An 18,964-nucleotide genomic window follows, 5' to 3' on the forward strand; every position below is an offset into this window, starting at 1 on the left:
AGAGTCCTTGGTTGCAAGTAGCAGACGCTCTCACAGCTAGTTTAATCATAAGGCAATTAATTAAAAGGACTAGGTATGGTCATCTCATAAAGGCCAAACAGCTGGGCCTAAAGAGACACTGGGACAAGGACTGGAATGCCATCAGGAACGTAGGCAACTGTTTCATAATCTGCGTGTCTTCCCAGGTCATGGTTATCTGCTGCTGCTTCTCTCTCGGAAAACAAGCTTTTCCTGCTTCCAAGAGCACAACTCCCAAGTTCACAAGTTTTCTCTTCAGGTGACCTGCTGGTCTACCATCTCCATGTCCCCATTCCAGAGTCTCACAACATTGGATTGGCTCATCCTGGATGAGGTAGCTGCTGAGAGTCTTTCAAAGTACAGCACGGTGGGTGGTCCTGTAAGTGAAGCAGAACTCCAGAGGAGTTCTCGAAGTGGGTGCAGAGTGCAGAGATTCCCCATGTGCATTTTATTCCGGGAGTCCATGGAACCTACGTGAAATCCAAGAAATTAGTTGGCTCCTCTTAGAATTCAGCACGTGTTAATAAATATTAATCAGAGATGGTGGAATCAAACGGTTTGTGGTCCAAATCCAGACCAGACACCTCTTCTGTTTGGTCCATGTCATATTTTTTAATTTTTTTCTTAGTTATCTCTACACCCAACGTGGGACTCAAACTCACAACCCCGAGATCAAGAGTCACACGCTCTTCCAACTGAGCCAGGCAGGTGCCCCTGGCCAATGTGGCATTTTAAACAAGAAATTTTGCATAAAAAAGTAAAACAGCAAAATTATTCAGAAAATAAATACCGAGGTTTGCAGTTATGGGTCGAGGGTTCTTGATATGAACAGTAAATGGGATTCACTGTTCACTACTGATTAAAGGTCCTATACTTGGTGAAGCTACATGTTAAACTGTAGATTTATGTCCGGAGGGATGCAAGTCCCTACTTGCTTTTCAGTGGAATGGATAACTCCAAAGGTTGTATGTAGTTTACTACCCTGTAAGACATTAGCCAGTTTGTATCTAACTTTATGGGTTAAGTTCTGTTTTTTTTCAGAGAACACAAGCAGGGGAGGGCCAGAGAGAGAGGGAGACACAGAATCAAAAACAGGCTCCAGGCTCTGAGCTGTCAGCACAGCCCAATGTGGGGCTCGAACCCACAAACTGTGAGATCATGACCTGAGCTGAAGTTGGACATTTAATCCACTGAGCCACCCAGGTGCCCCTCTACTGACACTAACATTCCATTATTAAGTTGCCTCTAAGTATCCATTATGCAAATGCACTGTGATACACGTTTAACAACTTACTGGGTTCCTTCATTAACGGAGTTGAATAAAATAGTTGTCACACGCTCCTTTTATATTTGCATGGGATTCTTGATTTCACCTTTTTGAAATTTCACCTATAACAAAGCTTTTGATTACTGTCAAAGGGAGACAGAACAAAATCTTTTAAAAGTTTACTTGCAGGGCACCTGGGTGGCTCTGTTAAGCGTCCAGCCTCAGCTCAGGTCATGATCTCATGGTGAGTTCAAGCCTGGCATTGGGGCTTTGAGCTGACAGTGCAGAGCCTACTTGGAATTCTCTGTCTCTGCCCCCTTCCTTGTTCTCAAAATGAACTTAAAAAAAAAAAAGTTTACTTGAATGGAAAAGTTCAGGCTTTAGCATGGACTCACAAAATAAAAATCATAGTATTTAATAAAAATAAAAATAAAACCAAATGCAGATTACCAGGTCCATTACATTAATTCAAGCAAGTTTACTGCCTGTCTACTGTGCCAGTCTGTTTTTGTTTTTGTTTTTTGGTGCCAGTCTCTAAGTGCTAGAAATGAAGTGGACGAAAAGATACTGCCTCTGTGAAGCTTAAACCCTAGCAAAGAATTTTTCTCAACCTCAGAGAAAACTATTGACATTTTGGGCCAAAGCGTTCTTTTTTTGGTGGGGGGAGGGGCTGTTCTCTGCATTGTAGGATATTTAGTAGCATCCCTGGCCTCTACGCACTAGATACTAGTAATATTTCCCCAGTTGTGACAACCAAAAAAGACATTCCCGAATGTATCGGAGGGAAGAAGTAAGCAAAATGCCCACAATCCCCCTCCCAAGAATGTTGTAGTAGGAAAAGACTAATATATGGCAGGTGGTAATAATTACCAAGAAGAAAAACAGGGTAAGAGGGTGGAGAGAAATAGTGAGGGCGATGAGGTTGGTAAAATGGTTTTTGATATGTAAACTTGGCTAGCCTACACTCCCAGTGATTCAAACACTAAGTGTTGCTATGTAAAGTATTTTGCATAGCAATCAGTTTTGAGTAAGGGAGATTATCTGGGATAATCTGGGTGGGCCTAACTGAATCAGGGGGAAGGTCTTAATGCAGGGCTGAGATTTACTTGAGAGAAGAATGGAGTTCTTCCCGCCCGGATTTGTGTGGATGAAAGCTTCAACCCGTTTTCATGGGGCCCAGACTGCCCACAATCCCTTCCTGCTTGTCCAGCCTACAGACTTGGGACTTGCTTAGCCAGTTCCCACAATGCAGAAGTTAATTCCTTGTAATAAGTATGTCACCTACTGATTCTGCTTCTCTGAAATCTAACATCAGCAAGAAGAGGATCCCTGAGGTTACTTTTGAGAGACCTGAGTAAATGAAGAAATGATCTATGTGATGGTCTGGAGGAAAAGCATTCCAGAGAGCAAAGCACAAGAATACAGACTTTGAGGTGAGAGCAAACTCCGTGGATTTAAAATATCTTTAATGTTTATTTTTGAGAGAGAGAGAGTGCGAGCAGGGGAAGGGCAGAGAGAAAGAGGGAGACGCAGCAAACTCTGTGGATTTAAACCAGGGAGATCGGGGAGCGGTGAAGAGTTCTGGAAGATAAGACATGATATGCTACTTAGGTGAGATAAGATCGTGCCACACACGCTAGGTCATGGCAAAGAGTTTGCATTTATTCTCAGCCTAACAGCAAGCTATTGGAGGCTGTTAAGCAAAGGAGTACAATATGAAAACATTACTCTGGCTGCTGTGGAAAACTACAAAGGCACAGTGAGGAGAGAAAACAGTTATGATGCTAAAAATCCGGATAAAGTAACTGCGGCCTGGTCCTCAGTGGTAGCAATGGAGATTGTGAGCAGTGTTTTGATTATCAACATAACTTTGTAGGTAGGGCCAGTAAGTCTTGCTACAGCACAGAGGGTAGGACTTGAGGTTGAAGACTCGAGTAGGAATTCCACGGATGGAGCAATGAGGAGTCTGAGGTGAGCATTCGCGGAGCTGGAGAATAACGAGACACTGAGGGGGTGTGAGGAGGCTCCGGAGGCTTTGTGTTTTTTGAAGAGTTGAATTTGATGTACTTCTCAGACATCTAAGCACAAAGTCCAGAGGAGAGGTGTTGCGGATTTGGGAGTCAGGGGATAATAGATGGCATCGAAAATCTTGTAACTTTAGGATATCTGGGGGTGGGGAGAGTTGCCCTAGGTGCATCAAGCAAACTGGGAAATCACTGCATTAGGCCAAGCTTTCATGGAGGGCAATGGGCTATTTGTTCCTAATTTAAGTCTACATAATTCCAGGCTTTGGGCCGGACACTTTTTTAAGAAAACAGGAATTAACATACAATAAAACGCACAGATCTTTAGAGTTCATTCTATCAATTTTGACAATTGTGTGTATCAGCGTTAACATTTCATCTTTTCGGGAAAATTCCCTCCTGGGCCTACTTATAAATGTAACTCTCAGCTAAGTATAACACACACAAGAAAACCACACTTAAGTTTACAGCTCCATGAAATTTCCACAAAGTGAACACACCTCTGACCAACATCCAAATCAAGAAACCGAACTGTAACTGAAACTAAAAGCCTCCTCGTGGCTGTTTTCGGTCATTGTCCCCCATCCAAATAAAGACTGTCCTGATTTTTAACACCACAGCCGATTAGATTAACTGGTTTTAGACCTCACTTAAATAAAACCAAACGACATGAACTCTTGCATGTCTGGTTTCTTTCCCTTAACGTCAGGTTTGTGAGATTCACGCATGTTGTGAGTAGCTGCAGTTCGTGTATTTTTGCGCTGTACTCCCGAATCTTCTCTACGACAATGATCAGCCTGCACTTTTCTAGTAGCTTTTTGGCTTCTCAGACTTGCTGATTCTAATGGCTACCTTGGGCGATATATAAAGCTGTGAGGGTTATCTGACTTCCCAGAGGTTACTGTTTGTTCCCAACCGTGTTGCCACGATTTAAGGCTGCCAAAGGCTAAAATAATCTGAAAAGAGGAACATGATGTAATCCCAGGAAATCTCAGCCTACATTTTCTCTGGTCCACAGGCTCAGTTAAGTCGAATCCCAACCCTGAGGTAGAACTAGAGGGTTGCAGAATGGTCGGTGAAGGTGGCGAAAATACCAGAAAAGTGCTTCGTCAACGTAAAAAAGCGGAGCCACAATTGTCGCATCAGCCGCTTTAACGCTCGGGCCGCTCGAGTGGGCCCCGTCACGTGGCCAGCGCGACCCCACCTCCCAAGGCGCTCGGTGATGACGCCACCATATCGTAGATGCTAAATCGTGGTGACGTATCCAGAACGCCAGAACCCACTGAAAACCGAACTATTCCTTCAGGATCCTCTACGTTAACCGTCTTCATCCTTCCCCTTTTTAACATAAAAAACCTGCCCCTTCTCCCCCTGTTTTTGTCCTTTTTTCGAAGAGGCTCACAAATTAGCTTTAGATAAGATGGCTGCCTACCGAGGTGCCCTAGAGGTGACGGAGTCAGCCGACTCTCTAATCAACTTCCGACTTGGAGCCCGAAAACCCATACGTTATTTCCGGGGTTGAGTGAAGGTAGGCCGAGACAGCGGTTCTGAACTGCGACTGCGCAGCCGGGACTCGCGACGTCAAAGTATAATACGTACAGTTTCCCGGGCTGGGAGGAAGAGGCGTTACTTTTCCCGAGCTCTTGGTGGATTCGCGAGAGTTGAGCGTTACTAGGAGGCTCGGGGGCGGGGCGGGGCTAGGCTTGGCGGGGCGGGGCTGAGCGAGGTGAGCGGCGCGCGCGGGGTGGGGGGGCGAGGGGGTGCGGCGACGACGGGCTCGCGAAGGTTCCAGAGGCGCCGCGTGCGGGAGGCGGGCTGGGTGTCGCGCCGGGTCGAGTGTGCGCACGGGCTGCGAGCGCTGCTCCTCGTGCGGGTGGGGCCTGCGTCCGGGTGAGCGGGTTCGGTGGTGTTTCCTGTTCTCTGCTCTGCGCGGCTGCAGCTCGGGCCTTGCCTGACCCAGCCTGACCATGGCTTCAGCTTTGGAAGAGGTAAGGGTCTGGCCTCATCGTCCTCACTCGGTCGTGCGGGGCTTTCACCGCTGTCTCCCGGCACTCGCCCCCCACCCCCTTCACGCCCTCTTTTCCGTGATAAGGTGCTCGGTGGTCGCCTCTCCGGTCCCCGAGCTTCGCCTCGGCCGCCCACCCGCCCACCTGCAGCGGCCCCTGCCGGCTTCCGGCCTCCGCTGGCCCGGGGAAAGTTGCCGATCGATGCCCGCCGCTCAGCCCCGGCCCGAGCCGGTGGCTGAGGGCGCGGGGCTGTGTCGCGGTCCCCGGCTGCAGGTAGTGCCCGCGGTGGACCTGGGTGAGCTGGTCACCTTCACGTTTTCCTCCGGCTCCGTCTGCCCCTTCTATACTAGCCCGAGGACGTGAAGCTTCTTTAAATTAGTGCTGATTGCAGAAACCGAGGGTCATTTCACCGTAGAAGTGGTTGGAAGGTGAGAAGCCTTTGCTCCTGGCACTTGGATTCTAGTCCTGTTTTCTCTGCGCATATGAGTATCTGTGTTACTTTGGGCAAATAACTGTGCTGTTCGGTGCCACATTTTAGTATCCAAAATGTTTCAGACCGTGCTTGGCAAAATTTAGTTGTGACTGGCGGGGGTTGGGGGGCGGATAGCCTTTTTCTCTCGAAAGCTCTATAAACTCTGAACGGGGGCGGATTAACTTTTTTGAAGACTTAGTTTGCACAGTTGCAAAATGGGAATAATACTTACATTGCGCTTTTCTTGGCTTAAGTAGGATGTCACTGCATGTTACTGTTATTTACAGAAAAGTGTTGAGTATTAACGAGATTGGTTTTCTGGAAATCTTTTCCTCAATACGAACAAGTCTGAAAAATCCCAGACTTGACTTGGAAGTCTAAGAATCTGCTTTAAATGAAGAAAAAGAGTGTGTGTGTGTGTGTGTGTGTGTGTGGTCTGAATACCTTGCCCCAGGTTTATGGTATGTGTTAGGCCTTGGGTTTCCTTCCATGTGTCCTGAGGAAACCGTCTCTACAGTGACTTTACAGTCACACACATGGATAGCTCAGTATTAATCCTTTTCAAAATAAGGAATTTTTCTCAGTTGAGGTACTTAAAAATACACACTTAGGGGCACTTCTGGGATAGTTTTGGTTTGATATAAAATTCAATGTTGTAACTATTTTAAAGTATTGGCTATTTAAAAAAAAATTTTTTTTAATGTTTAGTTATTTTAAGGCAAGCAGAGGAGGGGCGGGGGGGGGTGGGGACAGAGGACCTGAAGTGGGCTCTGTGCTTAGAGCAGAGAGCCTGATGCCAAGCATAAACTTAGGAACTGGGAGATCACATCCTGAGCATCCTGAAGTGGGATGCTTAACTGACCGAGACACCCACTGCTGGTCTAATGGTTTTTAGGATAAATATTCAGCGTCACACAACTGTCACTGCTCTATAATTCCACATTTTCATCACTCCCCCCCCAAAACCTATTAAGTGTCTGTTAAACAGTCACTTCCTACTTCCCCTCCCTCCAGCAGCCACTAATTACACTGGCACTATGGATTTGCCCACTCCGGACATTTCTTATAAGTAGAGTCTTACAGTATGTGGCCTTTTACTTTTGGCTTTTTTCACTGATCATAATCTCTAGTTCATCCGAAGTGTGGCATGTGCTCCTTTTGATGGCCAAATAATATTCCATTATGTGGATATACCACATTTTGTTTCTCTGTTTATCAGTTGACATTTGGATGATTTTCGGGCTGTTCTGAACTGTGCCGCAGTGAATACTGTGTACAACTTTTTATGAGGACGTGTATTTTCCATTCTGTGAGGTATACACCTAAAAGTGGAATTGCAGGAGCACGTGAACTCTTTTCAAAATGGCTGCACCACTTGACCTTCACACAAGCAGTGTATGAAGGTTCCAATTTCTGTCCACCTTTTAAGGCTTGTTGTTTTCAGGGGTTTTTGTTGTTGACTTTAGCCTTCCTAGTGGGTGTGAAATGGCATCCTATTGTGATTTTGATGTGCATTTTCTTAATGACTAAGGATGTTGAACATCTTTTTTCATGTGGTTGGTGGCTGTGTTCAAGTCCTTTTGTTTTGAGGCACTTTGGTTTTAATGCTCCCTGGTGAAGAATTTGGAAATACTTAAAGCTTGAATGTGTTTAAGGGTGGGGATAAAAGGGGAATGGGATTTTGCATAAAGAAAACAAATGAATGCCTCCTAAATTACTTCTTAAAGCTTGTGGGTAGGAAAAGTAACAAAGGGATCAACTTTACTGGTTTCAGGTTTGCAAGTAGAAGAACTGAGGAATTACCTAAAACAGGCCTTCTGTGAGTTGCTTCAGACTTACAGTGGATACCTTCCTTTTGTAGTAGGTGAGCGCCAAAATTGGCTGTAATGAGGCCTGAGAATTCCTTGCTTAATTCTCAGAGTTCTTTCCTAAGTGTTCTAGAAACAATTCCTGTACAGTCAAGAAATAAAACATTTTGTTTAGACTTGATATATTATTTTCTGGGGTTTTTTGTTGTTAACTGACTCCTTACTTGGGAACAAATACACTAATTTTACATTTCAAAAATTTTGTCATATTGGTATTAGAATCAATGTGAATTTTTTAGACCACCATGATAAATTATTGCTTTGAATTAAAGCATCTTGCTTCAGTGCTCAATAGATGAAATTGCAGGGTTTGTTGTCTTAGTAATAGGACTTTTGGGGGTGGGAAGAGTAGATAAGGACAGGAGACTGGCCACAGTTGGACTTTTTGTGTACCATCTTAGTAGTTACAGAGAAGTAAAAGGAGGGGCATCTGAGTTAAATGAGATAATGTAAGACCAGGAAAGCATTTGAATTTGTTACTACATTTTGTAAGACTTAAGAAACAAGACTTTAAATATGATATAGATAGATACACACACACACCCACACACACAATGGAGTATTACTTGGCAATCAAAAAGAATGAAATCTTGCCATTTGCAACTATGTGGATGGAATTGGAGGGTAATATAGTAAGTGAAATTAGAGAAAGACCAATATCATGACTTCACTCATATGAGGACTTTAAGATACAAAACAGATGAACATAAGGGACAAAACATAAGAGACTCATAAATACAGAGAAACAGAAGGTTGCTGGAGGGGTTGTGAGAGGGGGAATGGGCTAAAAGGGTAAGGGGCATTAAGGAATCTACTCCTGAAATCATTGTTGTACCATATGCTAACTAACTTGGATGTAATTAAAAATAAATAATACAAATAAACAAGACCTTAACACTACTTTGGACATTATACTAATACTAAGTTATCAAGCATTTGAAGATTTTTATATTGAGGGTTTTTTTAATGTTTATTTTTGAGAGAGACCTTGCATGCCCCTGTGCTTGGGGAAGGGGCAGAGAGAGAGGGAGACAGAATACCAACCAGGCTCAGCGCTAACAGTTCGATGCAGGGGCTTGAACTCATGAACCTCAAGATCATGAGCTAACTGGAAATCAAGAGTCAGACACTCAACCCACTGATCCACCCAGGCGCTCCTATACTAGGTTTTTTTTTTTGTTTTTTTTTTTTTTTTAAATAAGAACTCAGCTAGAGTCAAATTGTTATTAATCAAGCCAGAATGTAAAATTATTTTAAGAAAAACAAACCCTTGTTTGTAAGGATATTATGCATTTGCAGTACATCAGAGGATAATTGGGGAAAAGGTTTTAAGCTGATTATCTTTCACTCTTCATAAAATGTTGGCCCATTCTGCAGAAAGTAGAAATAGACACTGGCAGGCAGTGTATTCACATGAGGAGAGAAGAACAAACAGGTGGGTTTTTTAGTGCACCAGGAGTATGTCACACTTCGGATTGTTCACCTAGGGTTGTCTCCTCTACGGTGCAGCCAAGACCCAGACTTTAGACTGCATCATTACCCCTGAGATTCAGAACGACACTTTTTCTCCCCCGCCCCCCTTTTTTTTTTTTTAATAAATTTTTCTTTAATGTTTACTTTTGAAAGAGAGACAGTGTGAGCGTGGGAGGGGCAGAGAAAGAGAGGGAGACAATCTGAAGTGGGCTCCAGGCTCTGAGGTGTCAGCACAGAGCCCAACGCGGGGCTCGAACTCACAAGCTGAGAGATCAGGACCAGATCTGAGTTGGACGCTTAACCGAATAAGCCACCCAGGCACCCCAAGACATTTTCTTAAAAGCAAAAATAGGTCTTTATTTTTTTATTTCTTGTCTTAAAAATGCAAACTTATTATGTGTAACATTTGGGATAGGAGTCTGAGGAACAATCGCAGAAAGTAGACTACTTCAGTAAAGTTACCATAGCATTTCACCCTGTTCATCATGTATTTGCTCATCTTTTGAAAGATTTTTAAAATTCCTAATATCTGATGACTAGGAAGAGATGTTAAAAGGAAATCCATGAATTGGCTTTTTTTTTTTTAAGATTTATTCATCCAGCTTTATGAATCACAGAAATATCTTGTAAGTAAAATGTTCTAAAACAAAGGCAGATAACATCTACCAAAGTGAAAAATTTAGGCTTAATTAACTCTTGCTACATTAATATTAAATTTTCCTTAAGAAAACCAGGAAGCTTTAGTTATTTACAGTTCTATAGGCTGGAGAAACGAATCCCAGGTTGTAACCAACCCTAGTAAATTTAAATGAGCCTCTTAATACTTAGCTCTTCAGTAAATTGAAATGACCAGTGGGCATAATATCCAGCTGTTATCTTTTCTATCATAGCTAACTTACCTTCTGTTTTAATACAGCTACAGAAAGATCTAGAAGAGGTGAAGGTGCTCCTGGAAAAGGCCACTAGAAAAAGAGTACGTGATGCCCTTACAACTGAAAAATCCAAGATCGAGACCGAAATCAAGAACAAGGTGCAGCAGAAATCACAGAGAAAAGCAGAACTTGTTGACAGTGAAAAGCCAGCTGCTGTGGTTGCTCCCATTACAACGGGATACACCGTGAAAATCAGTAATTACGGTATGACTCACTACCCTACATGCAGCTCTTTCTGCCTTCCAGTAACTTATTCCTGAGTAGTGACCCACTAACAAACTCAATTTTTAAAACAATCTCAGTGTTTGCTTTTGGTGGTTTGAAAGAGAAGACCCATCGATGAAGAAAGGAAAGAATACATTCTAGAAGCTTCTAACAAGAGAGCAAAATGATTTAGTACAATGAGTAGCAACAAAAATGAACCTATTCTGAAATATGTTCAGCATATGAGGAACACAGATTCTTGTTTTGCTTTAATCATGTTTTGCATTATATTTTGCCAAACAACCACCAGTATTATCTAAGGAAGGGAATCTAGTTATATTCGAGAAACATCTTTGAGCGCCTAATATGTGCCACTATTGTGCTTGGGCTCGTGGCAACAACAGTGACCAAGACCCGATCCTTGCTCATGGTGTGGTTAGAACACAGACCTACAACTAACACCAGGTCGTGTACTAATGCTGTTTTCCCTCAGTAGGTTGTTTGGAACAGTGCAATTTCGGTTTGAGGAGCTTTCATGAGGGGAGGGACGGTCATTTTTCTTTGTGCTCACAACATCTAGCATGTAGTAGTCACTTCCTATTTGCTTAAATGAATAGAGATTTGGGAAGTTCTGTGGGAGTACAGCTGATGTAATCTGAAGGAGGTAAGGAATGGAGAATTACAAGAGACACTTGAGTTTGGAGGGCAAGTTCGGCAAGTGTGAGGAGAGGACACGCCTGGGGAGGTGAAAGGCACTGTGTTTTCTGTATTGTCCTAATGAAAAGCAGTTGTCCTAATGAAAAGCAGTGTGTCCTGCTTAAGAGACGAACTGTGGTACAATAAGGAGATAATGCTGTGTATTTACTCGACCATAGGAAACTGGTCTGAGGTTGTAGGATTATAGCATGCACCCAGGAACCTAGATTTGCATTTAGGGATGGATTGAATGCATGGGAAGAAACTGGACGAGGTTCTGCAGAACTCTCTCTAGGACATCTTTTTTGATGACCAGTACATTTCTGTTGTATAGGACTAAGCAAGGGACAGTCTGGGATATATGTATTTAATCTATATATACGATAAATACATATACGTTTTTAGAATATACTTTCTATGTGAAGTTAATATGTATTTTGTGTTGGCCATTCATCTAGGTTAGAGAATAATATGAATAGTTTGATAACGTATGCCTCAGTGGCATTTAGTAGATCTTGATTAGTGAAATTGTATTTGGATGAATTGGACTCTGAATTCTACTTTGTCAGGGAAGGGAATTAAGGAAACTATGATTGCCTTTTAACTGCTTAGAGAAGTAGAAAGGATTATGAAATTAGATGGTGCTGATGTTTAGCCATCCAGTTTAGTAGAGAATTATTGATATTTAGGTATAAGAAAAATTCCACAAAAAGAAAATGAGCTGGGTGTTTTGTTTTGTTTGGGGGGGGGGGCTTAATTTTTTGAGCGTAGTTGACCCATAGTGATACATTAGTTTCAGGTGTACAGCATAGTGATTCAGCATCTCTGTGTTATGCTGTATGTAGCTGCCATCTGGCACCATTACAGTATCATCTGCTATATTCCCCCTGCTGTATTTTTTATTCCCCCTGACTTATTCCATAACTGGAAGCCTCTGTCTCCCACTCCCCTTCACCACTGTACTGTGCCTATGGTGGTTCCCGGCAGCCATTGGTGTGTTCTCTGTATTTATGGGTCTGTTTCTGCTTTTGTTTGGTGTTTTAGATTACACATATAAATGAAATCATAGAGTAGTTGTTTTTCTTTCTCTGACTTCATTTAGCATAATACTCTTTCAGTCCTTCTATGTTGTTGCAGAGGCAAGATCTTTCTTATGGCTGAGTAATATTCCACATGTGTATCCTATATACCACATCTTTATCCATTCATCTTTTGATGGACACTTAAGTTGCTTCCCTGTCTTGTATAAATAATGCTACAATAAACATAGGGTGCATATTTTTTCAGGTTAGTGTTTTCGCTTTCCACAAGTAAATACCCAGTAGTGGAATTACTGAATCATATGGTATTTCTATTTTTAATTTCCTGAGCAACCTCCATACTCTTTTCCACACTGGCTGTACCAGTTTGCATTCCCACCCAGCAGTGCACAGGGTTTTCTTTTTCTCCACATCCTCACCCACACTTGTTATTTCTTGTTTTTAATTCTAGCCATTTTGACAGGTGTAAGGTGGTAATCTCATTGTAGCTTTGATTTGGTATTTCCCTGATGATTATTGAGCATCTTTTCATGTGTCGGTCATCTGTAGGTCTTTGGGAGAATGTCTATTCAGGTCCTCTGCCCATTTTTTTTTTCATTGGATTGGGGGGGGGGGTTGGTATTGAGTTGTATATAAGTTCTTCCTATATTTTGAATATCTAACCCCTTATTTGCAAGTATTGAATTTGCAAACTCAGTAGGTTGCCTTTTCATTTTGTTGATGATCCTTTTATGTGCAGAAGCTTTTTAATATAGTCTTAATAGTTTATTTTTTTTAATGTTTATTTTTGAAGGAGAGAGAGAGTGTGTGTGAGTAGGGGAGGGGCAGAGAGAGAGAGAGAGGGAGACACAGAATCTGAGGCAGGCTCCAGGCTCTGAGCCATCAGCACAGAACCTGATGCGGGACTCGAACCCTTGAACTGTGAGATCATGACCTGAGCTGAAGTCGGATGCTCAACTGACTGAGCCACCCAGGCGCCCCTAGTCTTAATAGTTTATTTTTGCTTTTGTTTCCCTTGCCACAGGAGCCACATCTAGAAAAACGCTGCTATGGCCAGTATCAGAGACGTTATTGCCTGTGTTCTCTTCTAGGAGTTCATGGTTTCATGTCTCACATTTTGGCCTTTGATCCATTTTGAGTTTATTTCTGTGTGTGGTGTTAGAAAAATGAGCTACTCTTAAAAGAATGTATTTAATGCTCATATTCCTTATTCTAAGGTATATTAAAAAAAAAACAACACATGGGCTTTGTGTTCAGTAAACCTGGATTTGAATCTCAGTTCTACCACTAGCTAGATGCCTAACTTTGGGTAGATTGCTTAACTGTTACGAAGTTCAATTTCTCCATCTAGAAAATTCTTCTATTTTAATTTTTCCCATGTTTCTATTACTAGAATTTAGATTTCTCCAGTTTAAGGAGCCATTTGCATTTGCTGTTCTAGAGATACTGAGACTTCACTCATGTCCCTTTTTTTTTGTTACTAGGATGGGATCAGTCAGATAAGTTTGTGAAAATCTACATTACCTTAACTGGAGTTCATCAAATCCCCACTGAGAATGTGCAGGTGCATTTCACAGAGAGGTGAGTTTTCACAATGGGGAAGGTAGTGATCATTAAGTCCGAGATTGCCTTATTACCAGTTTTCTCTTGCAGTTTCTAAAACTTGCTTAAATTTAGAATTGTCCTTTACACGTGTTTCGAAGAGGTTACTCTCACCAGGGGTGGGCAAATGCACATCCTGAAATAAAACTCATGTCTTTTTTCCACAAGAGCTGTAGAGCACAAAGCTTACGTATTCACTGTTATGTTGTAGGTCATTTGATCTCTTGGTAAAGAATCTAAATGGAAAGAGTTACTCCATGATTGTGAATAATCTCTTGAAACCCATCTCTGTGGAAGGCAGTTCAAAAAAAGTAAGTTTGCTCTTTTGTCATAATGTAAAACCTCATTAAATTGAACCTGGTTGATTTAGGGTTGAGATGAGCTAGAATTAATTTATCCTCCATAACAGGGGTCAGCAAACTACAGCCTGATCCCTTTATCGGAACATGCCTGTGCTCACTTAGGTGTTGTCTGGGGCTGCATTTGTGCTATAACGAAACAAGGAGCTGCACACCAGACCCTGAAATACTAACTGGCCATTTGTCAACTCCTGTGGGAATAGATTCTTGGGTGTCTGGGCGGCTCAGTCAGTTAAGCATCTGACTTTGGCTCATGATCTCTGTTCTTGAGCTCGACCCCACTTCAGGTGAGCCCCGTTTCTCTGCCCCCTCACTCTCAAAAAAAAAAAAAAAATTAAGGGAATAATGCCATTAAAATCAGGAGAGGGAATAAACTATTGAAATTGGTTTAGAGTGAGAACTGAGTTTTAATGCCAGTTTTTCCATTTACTAGTTGTGACTTTTTGGCAGCTCACTTTATCCCTCTGTGCCTCAGTTTCCTCATTTGTATGATGGTTTATCCCTCTGTGCCTCAGTTTCCTCATTTGTATGATGGCAGTGATTTGTTTTACACAGTTGAAATTATATAAAGTGCTTAAATAATGGTAGTTATTATTAGCATCATATGTAAATTTTCGAAACATAAAAGGGCTTCAGCACTCAGCCTAACTGGAGTTAGTAAAAGCTGTAAAAAAGTCTTTTAAACTATTATGCATACTTCTCACTAATTCAGATAATCTTTTCCCTAATTTAAATAAATAGGGTTTAATGTATCTGGTACATAGATGTGCCATTTTGCCATCTGTGTTTGCACAGTTATGTAGCAGGTTAAAGGTAGTATTAGAATGTAATTTATGAATTATCTTGTGTCTCACTGCTTTCTTCTTCATCCATTAATCCCATAATTGAATGCTCAAATAATCCTAGGAATTATATGGATCATTGTTGAAAGAGTATATTCTCTTGCTTTCTGCCTATCTCTGAGAACTCTCTTTCAGTCACCAAAATCTCACCAGTCCCTTTTTATCAAACACACTAAAATCATCCCATTTTACAGGCTTTCTCCTTGCAGTGCCCTTTCTTCCAGATCTTGGGCCACTGCTCAGATTTCAGCTCACAGAGGCCTTTCTTAATGAAGTTCCCCCTTGAAGCCCCATTGACACCTTATCTTGGTTTTTGTCTTTATATTTAAAGGTATTCCAATTTTACTTGTCTATGGTCTTTCTCTTCCATGAGTGTTTGGACTCTGGCCTATTTGTAAAAGTATTACACGTAAAACAGGTCTTACACGTAATAGTAACTTGATTAACTGTTTTCCAAATATCCATGCTCTCTCCATGTGTTGTAAATTGTACTTGTTTTCCTGCTTTTCTTCCAGGTTAAGACAGATACAGTTCTTATCTTATGTAGAAAGAAAGCAGAAAACACAAGGTGGGACTACCTGACTCAGGTTGAAAAAGAATGCAAAGAAAAAGAGTGAGTTTACTTTCATTTCTTTAAGAATTCTAATGTATTCTTTGCTGGGATTGTAGATTTTTAATACTTTGCTATGGTGGAGAAGAGCTGTAGTCTGCGATTTGACCATTTACCTCTTAATGTCCACTGAGTAACCCAGTTATCCTCTATCTTTCAACTGTCAGAACCTACCAAAAGAGGGCACATGGCCAGCAAGTTGCTTTATACCCAGGGCTTTAGTTTTGATTGGCTGTTTTGTACTGGTTCTTAACACTAAGCCAGTGGTATTCCTATATGGATACCAGGTCCTTTCTCAGAGATTACTTTTCATTAGTCTAAGAATTCCACAGAAGTTTCTTACACGTAATTTAGTTTCACAGTCACCGGTGTAGAGTGAAAAAGTATTTTTATCCATTAATGACCATTCCAAAAAGTGTTCATTTAAAGATACTTCCATCCTAGGTCAAACTGTTACTCTGGTTTAAATATCCTGCAGTGGCCATGTCCTACATTGAGTTGCTTAGCCTTCCACATTCCTCTCACTCCTTCCCCGGTAGCCTGCGTGCACTTGGTTGGTTAGGGTTAGAAGCTATCTGAATTGATTTTAAATCGAGAACGAATTACCTGAGTACAGGACTATGTCTTTGTCTTACTGTTTCTTCAGAGCCAGTTATGCGATCTGGCACTTAATAAGTGAAGAAGATAATTTGCCCTGCTTGGACATTGGTTGAACTGGAGGCATTCATTATGATAAGGACATAGCAGTAAATGGGATCATTTATATATATGTATTTGTATCTCCGTTATTTGTTTTCTTTTTAATAGAAAGCCCTCCTATGACACTGAAACGGATCCTAGTGAGGGACTGATGAATGTTCTAAAGAAAATTTATGAAGATGGAGATGATGATATGAAGCGAACCATTAATAAAGCCTGGGTGGAATCAAGAGAGAAGCAAGCCAAAGGAGACACAGAATTTTGAGACTTGAAAGTCATTTTGGGGACTGTGATGTGAAAATACTGATCTTTCCAATGAGGAAATGTTGGTGAGCTGCACAGATAAATTTGACAGATAACTACTTACATAGCCGCCTTCTAAGTAAAGGCAATGAATTCTCCCATTTCTACTGGAGGATTTATTTAAATATGCTTATTAAACACTTCCTCCAAAGATGGTTTCCTTAGTAATCTGGGCATTTCGTTCAAAAAAGGATAATATCGTATTCTTGTGTGAAATGTTAAAAAGCAAGTCTTGCCTAATGATAATGCCACATCGTGTGTATTTTTGTTCAGCTAAGAGGTAGAAAACAAAAGTTCTCGTTTGCCTATAAGTTTCTGACATCACCTCCCACCAATGTAAGAATAAGTAAAAATAAAACCTGGATTTTTGCATAAAATGCAAATTTGTACCTGTGTACTTCAAGGTTGTAGAGTTTTTCTGTGAACAGCTTAATATATATACACAACACATCACCATGCCCTAATCTAATCACAAATGTTTTTCTCTAAATACATTTAAGTTAAAGCTAAACCTAAATGATAACATCTTTGTATAGTATTAGTGTTGCCATGTTGTAAGATGGCTTACAAAAAAGCAAAAATAAATGAAAACCCATCAATTCCTATGTTCACTCAAGCTGATTAGGATTTTGTTCAATGGAATAGTTCAATCTATCCAGGAGTTTGTCACAAAACGCTTCAAAAAGGGAGGATTTGTTTTAGAATTACTCCCTCCTAGAAATAAGGAGTAAGAGCAAGATGACTGTGACGTGTTTCCCAATGCAATTAGAGACGAGAAAGCATACACATAGAGGAAAAAAAATCCAAGAGGATTAACCAAAAGTATGATTAATAATCAGAATCTGGTAAAAGTGGTAGGGTAAATTTGGTAGGGTTTAAAATGTATTTCAGGGAAATGTCAATAAAGGAAAATTCCTTAAATTTTTGCCAGCTAAGAGACGAAACAATGATGGAATTTAGAAAATCACTATTGTAACGTTAATGACATACAGACTAGGGTAAAAATCACCAACCAATGAAATGTTAAAATCCTTAGGGGACAATGAATGCAGGGAGCAGGCTGCCCCCACCTGAACCATCGATCCATTAGCACTGAAAGCCGGACAAGATATGTGCCTTTTTTGTTAATGGTGAATTTTTATTTCAGAAATAATACCTTGTGGGTTTTTTTATTTTGAGAGAGAGTGCATGAGTGCGATGGGGCAGAGAGAGGGACGGAGGAAGAGAATTCCCAAGCAGGCTCTGTGGGGCTCGATTCCACAAACCGTGAGAGCTGAAACCAAGAATCAGATGCTCAACTGACTGAGCCACCCAGGCGCTCCAGATATGTGCCTTCTGATGTGACATGAACTAGAACCCAGCACATTTGTGAAAATTCATCCCTTAAAAGCCGAGCCTGAATCTTGCCAAGCCTCTGAATGTAACTGAGTTTTCAGGGACAGAGGACAAAGCTAAAGGACACATGAAGCACACAGCCAGATGTTGGCCACTGTACAGGACAAATGAGTGAAATGAGGAAAACAGGAATGAGAGGCACAGCAACCAAATGCAATCTATAGATCATGCTCAGACCCAGGTTCAAACAAATGAAAAGAGGGTGTCCTATCCATGATCTACCAGAAATCCACAAATCTGATGTCCTAGTTACACTCTGATTAACACCAGGTACTGGTTGGAATATTAGCTAGAGCATTCCAGTTGGTAAGTTGTAATAAAAACTTGGCAAATATGAATCCAAGGTTTGTGCTAATTCCCTCTTAAGGCTTCACCTCCACCAAAATTCTAGACCCTGCTATCCAGCTGCACAGCAGACTTGGAAAACACAGGCATCTCAAACAGCACAACTGAAACCTAAACTCCCATAACCTGGTTTCTTCCACACCAATTCTTCTCTTCCTCTATTTTCTGTCTTGGTGTTGCCTTCTCCCATCCTTCTAGTCACCCTTACCAGGAACCTAGAGGCCCCTGTATCTAGTAAATATCATCAGTCTCTAAGTCTTGTCCAATTTTCTTTCCTAAATAAGACTTTTAAAATCTGTTCCTCTTGTCTCCTTTGCTAATGCCTGAACTCCCTTTGTCCAGGCCCTGGTTTTCCAGAACAATTACGACATTCTCTTGCCTTGGTTATCTTGCACGGAGCCTTTTCTCTCATGGCCTAGATCTACCACACGGTTGTCCCTTACTTGTAGAGCAAACTGATGAAGCCATTCCTCTGCTTAAAACTCCAATAGCCAGTATTTAAGTCTTACCTTCACATAATGTGACCTGTTCCATGACAGCCTTTGTCTTGGGTTTCTTATTCCTCATACAATGAAGTAGCTGCTTCCACTGTCCTCTGCAAACATCTTGTGGCTTGGCCTCTTGAGTTAAGTTCAAATATCAGCTCCAGGAACACTCTCCCAATGGTACGCAGCAGCTTCCATACTACACCGTGGACAGTTTTATCACTGGGCTGGTCACTGTTGAGCTACTGAACAAAACAAGCTTTTGCTATCTTTACTCATTTCTGTTACAGATAAACAAGAATACAGAAAATATATACTATTCCA

General features: G+C 41.4%; 1 protein-coding gene across 1 annotated transcript; it reads left to right on the forward strand.

Moving 5' to 3' along the window:
- The first annotated feature begins 5,080 nt into the window (after positions 1–5,080).
- Positions 5,081–16,798, forward strand: CACYBP (calcyclin binding protein). Its single transcript, XM_011290910.4, has 6 exons — positions 5,081–5,297; positions 10,045–10,264; positions 13,485–13,581; positions 13,814–13,913; positions 15,319–15,416; positions 16,221–16,798. The coding sequence occupies exons 1-6, from the start codon at positions 5,277–5,279 to the stop codon at positions 16,375–16,377; spliced, it is 693 nt and encodes a 230-aa protein (XP_011289212.1). The 5' UTR covers positions 5,081–5,276; the 3' UTR covers positions 16,378–16,798.
- Positions 16,799–18,964: the final 2,166 nt, after the last annotated feature.

This window comes from Felis catus, chromosome F1 (assembly GCF_018350175.1).
Source record: "Felis catus isolate Fca126 chromosome F1, F.catus_Fca126_mat1.0, whole genome shotgun sequence".
Lineage (NCBI taxonomy): Eukaryota > Metazoa > Chordata > Mammalia > Carnivora > Felidae > Felis > Felis catus.

Coding starts and splice junctions, on each gene's coding strand:
- CACYBP (XM_011290910.4), top strand. CDS start 5,277: ATGGCTTCAGCTTTGGAAGAG. Junction 5,298..10,044: donor TGGCTTCAGCTTTGGAAGAG/GTAAGGGTCTGG, acceptor GTTTTAATACAG/CTACAGAAAGATCTAGAAGA. Junction 13,582..13,813: donor CAGGTGCATTTCACAGAGAG/GTGAGTTTTCAC, acceptor GTTATGTTGTAG/GTCATTTGATCTCTTGGTAA.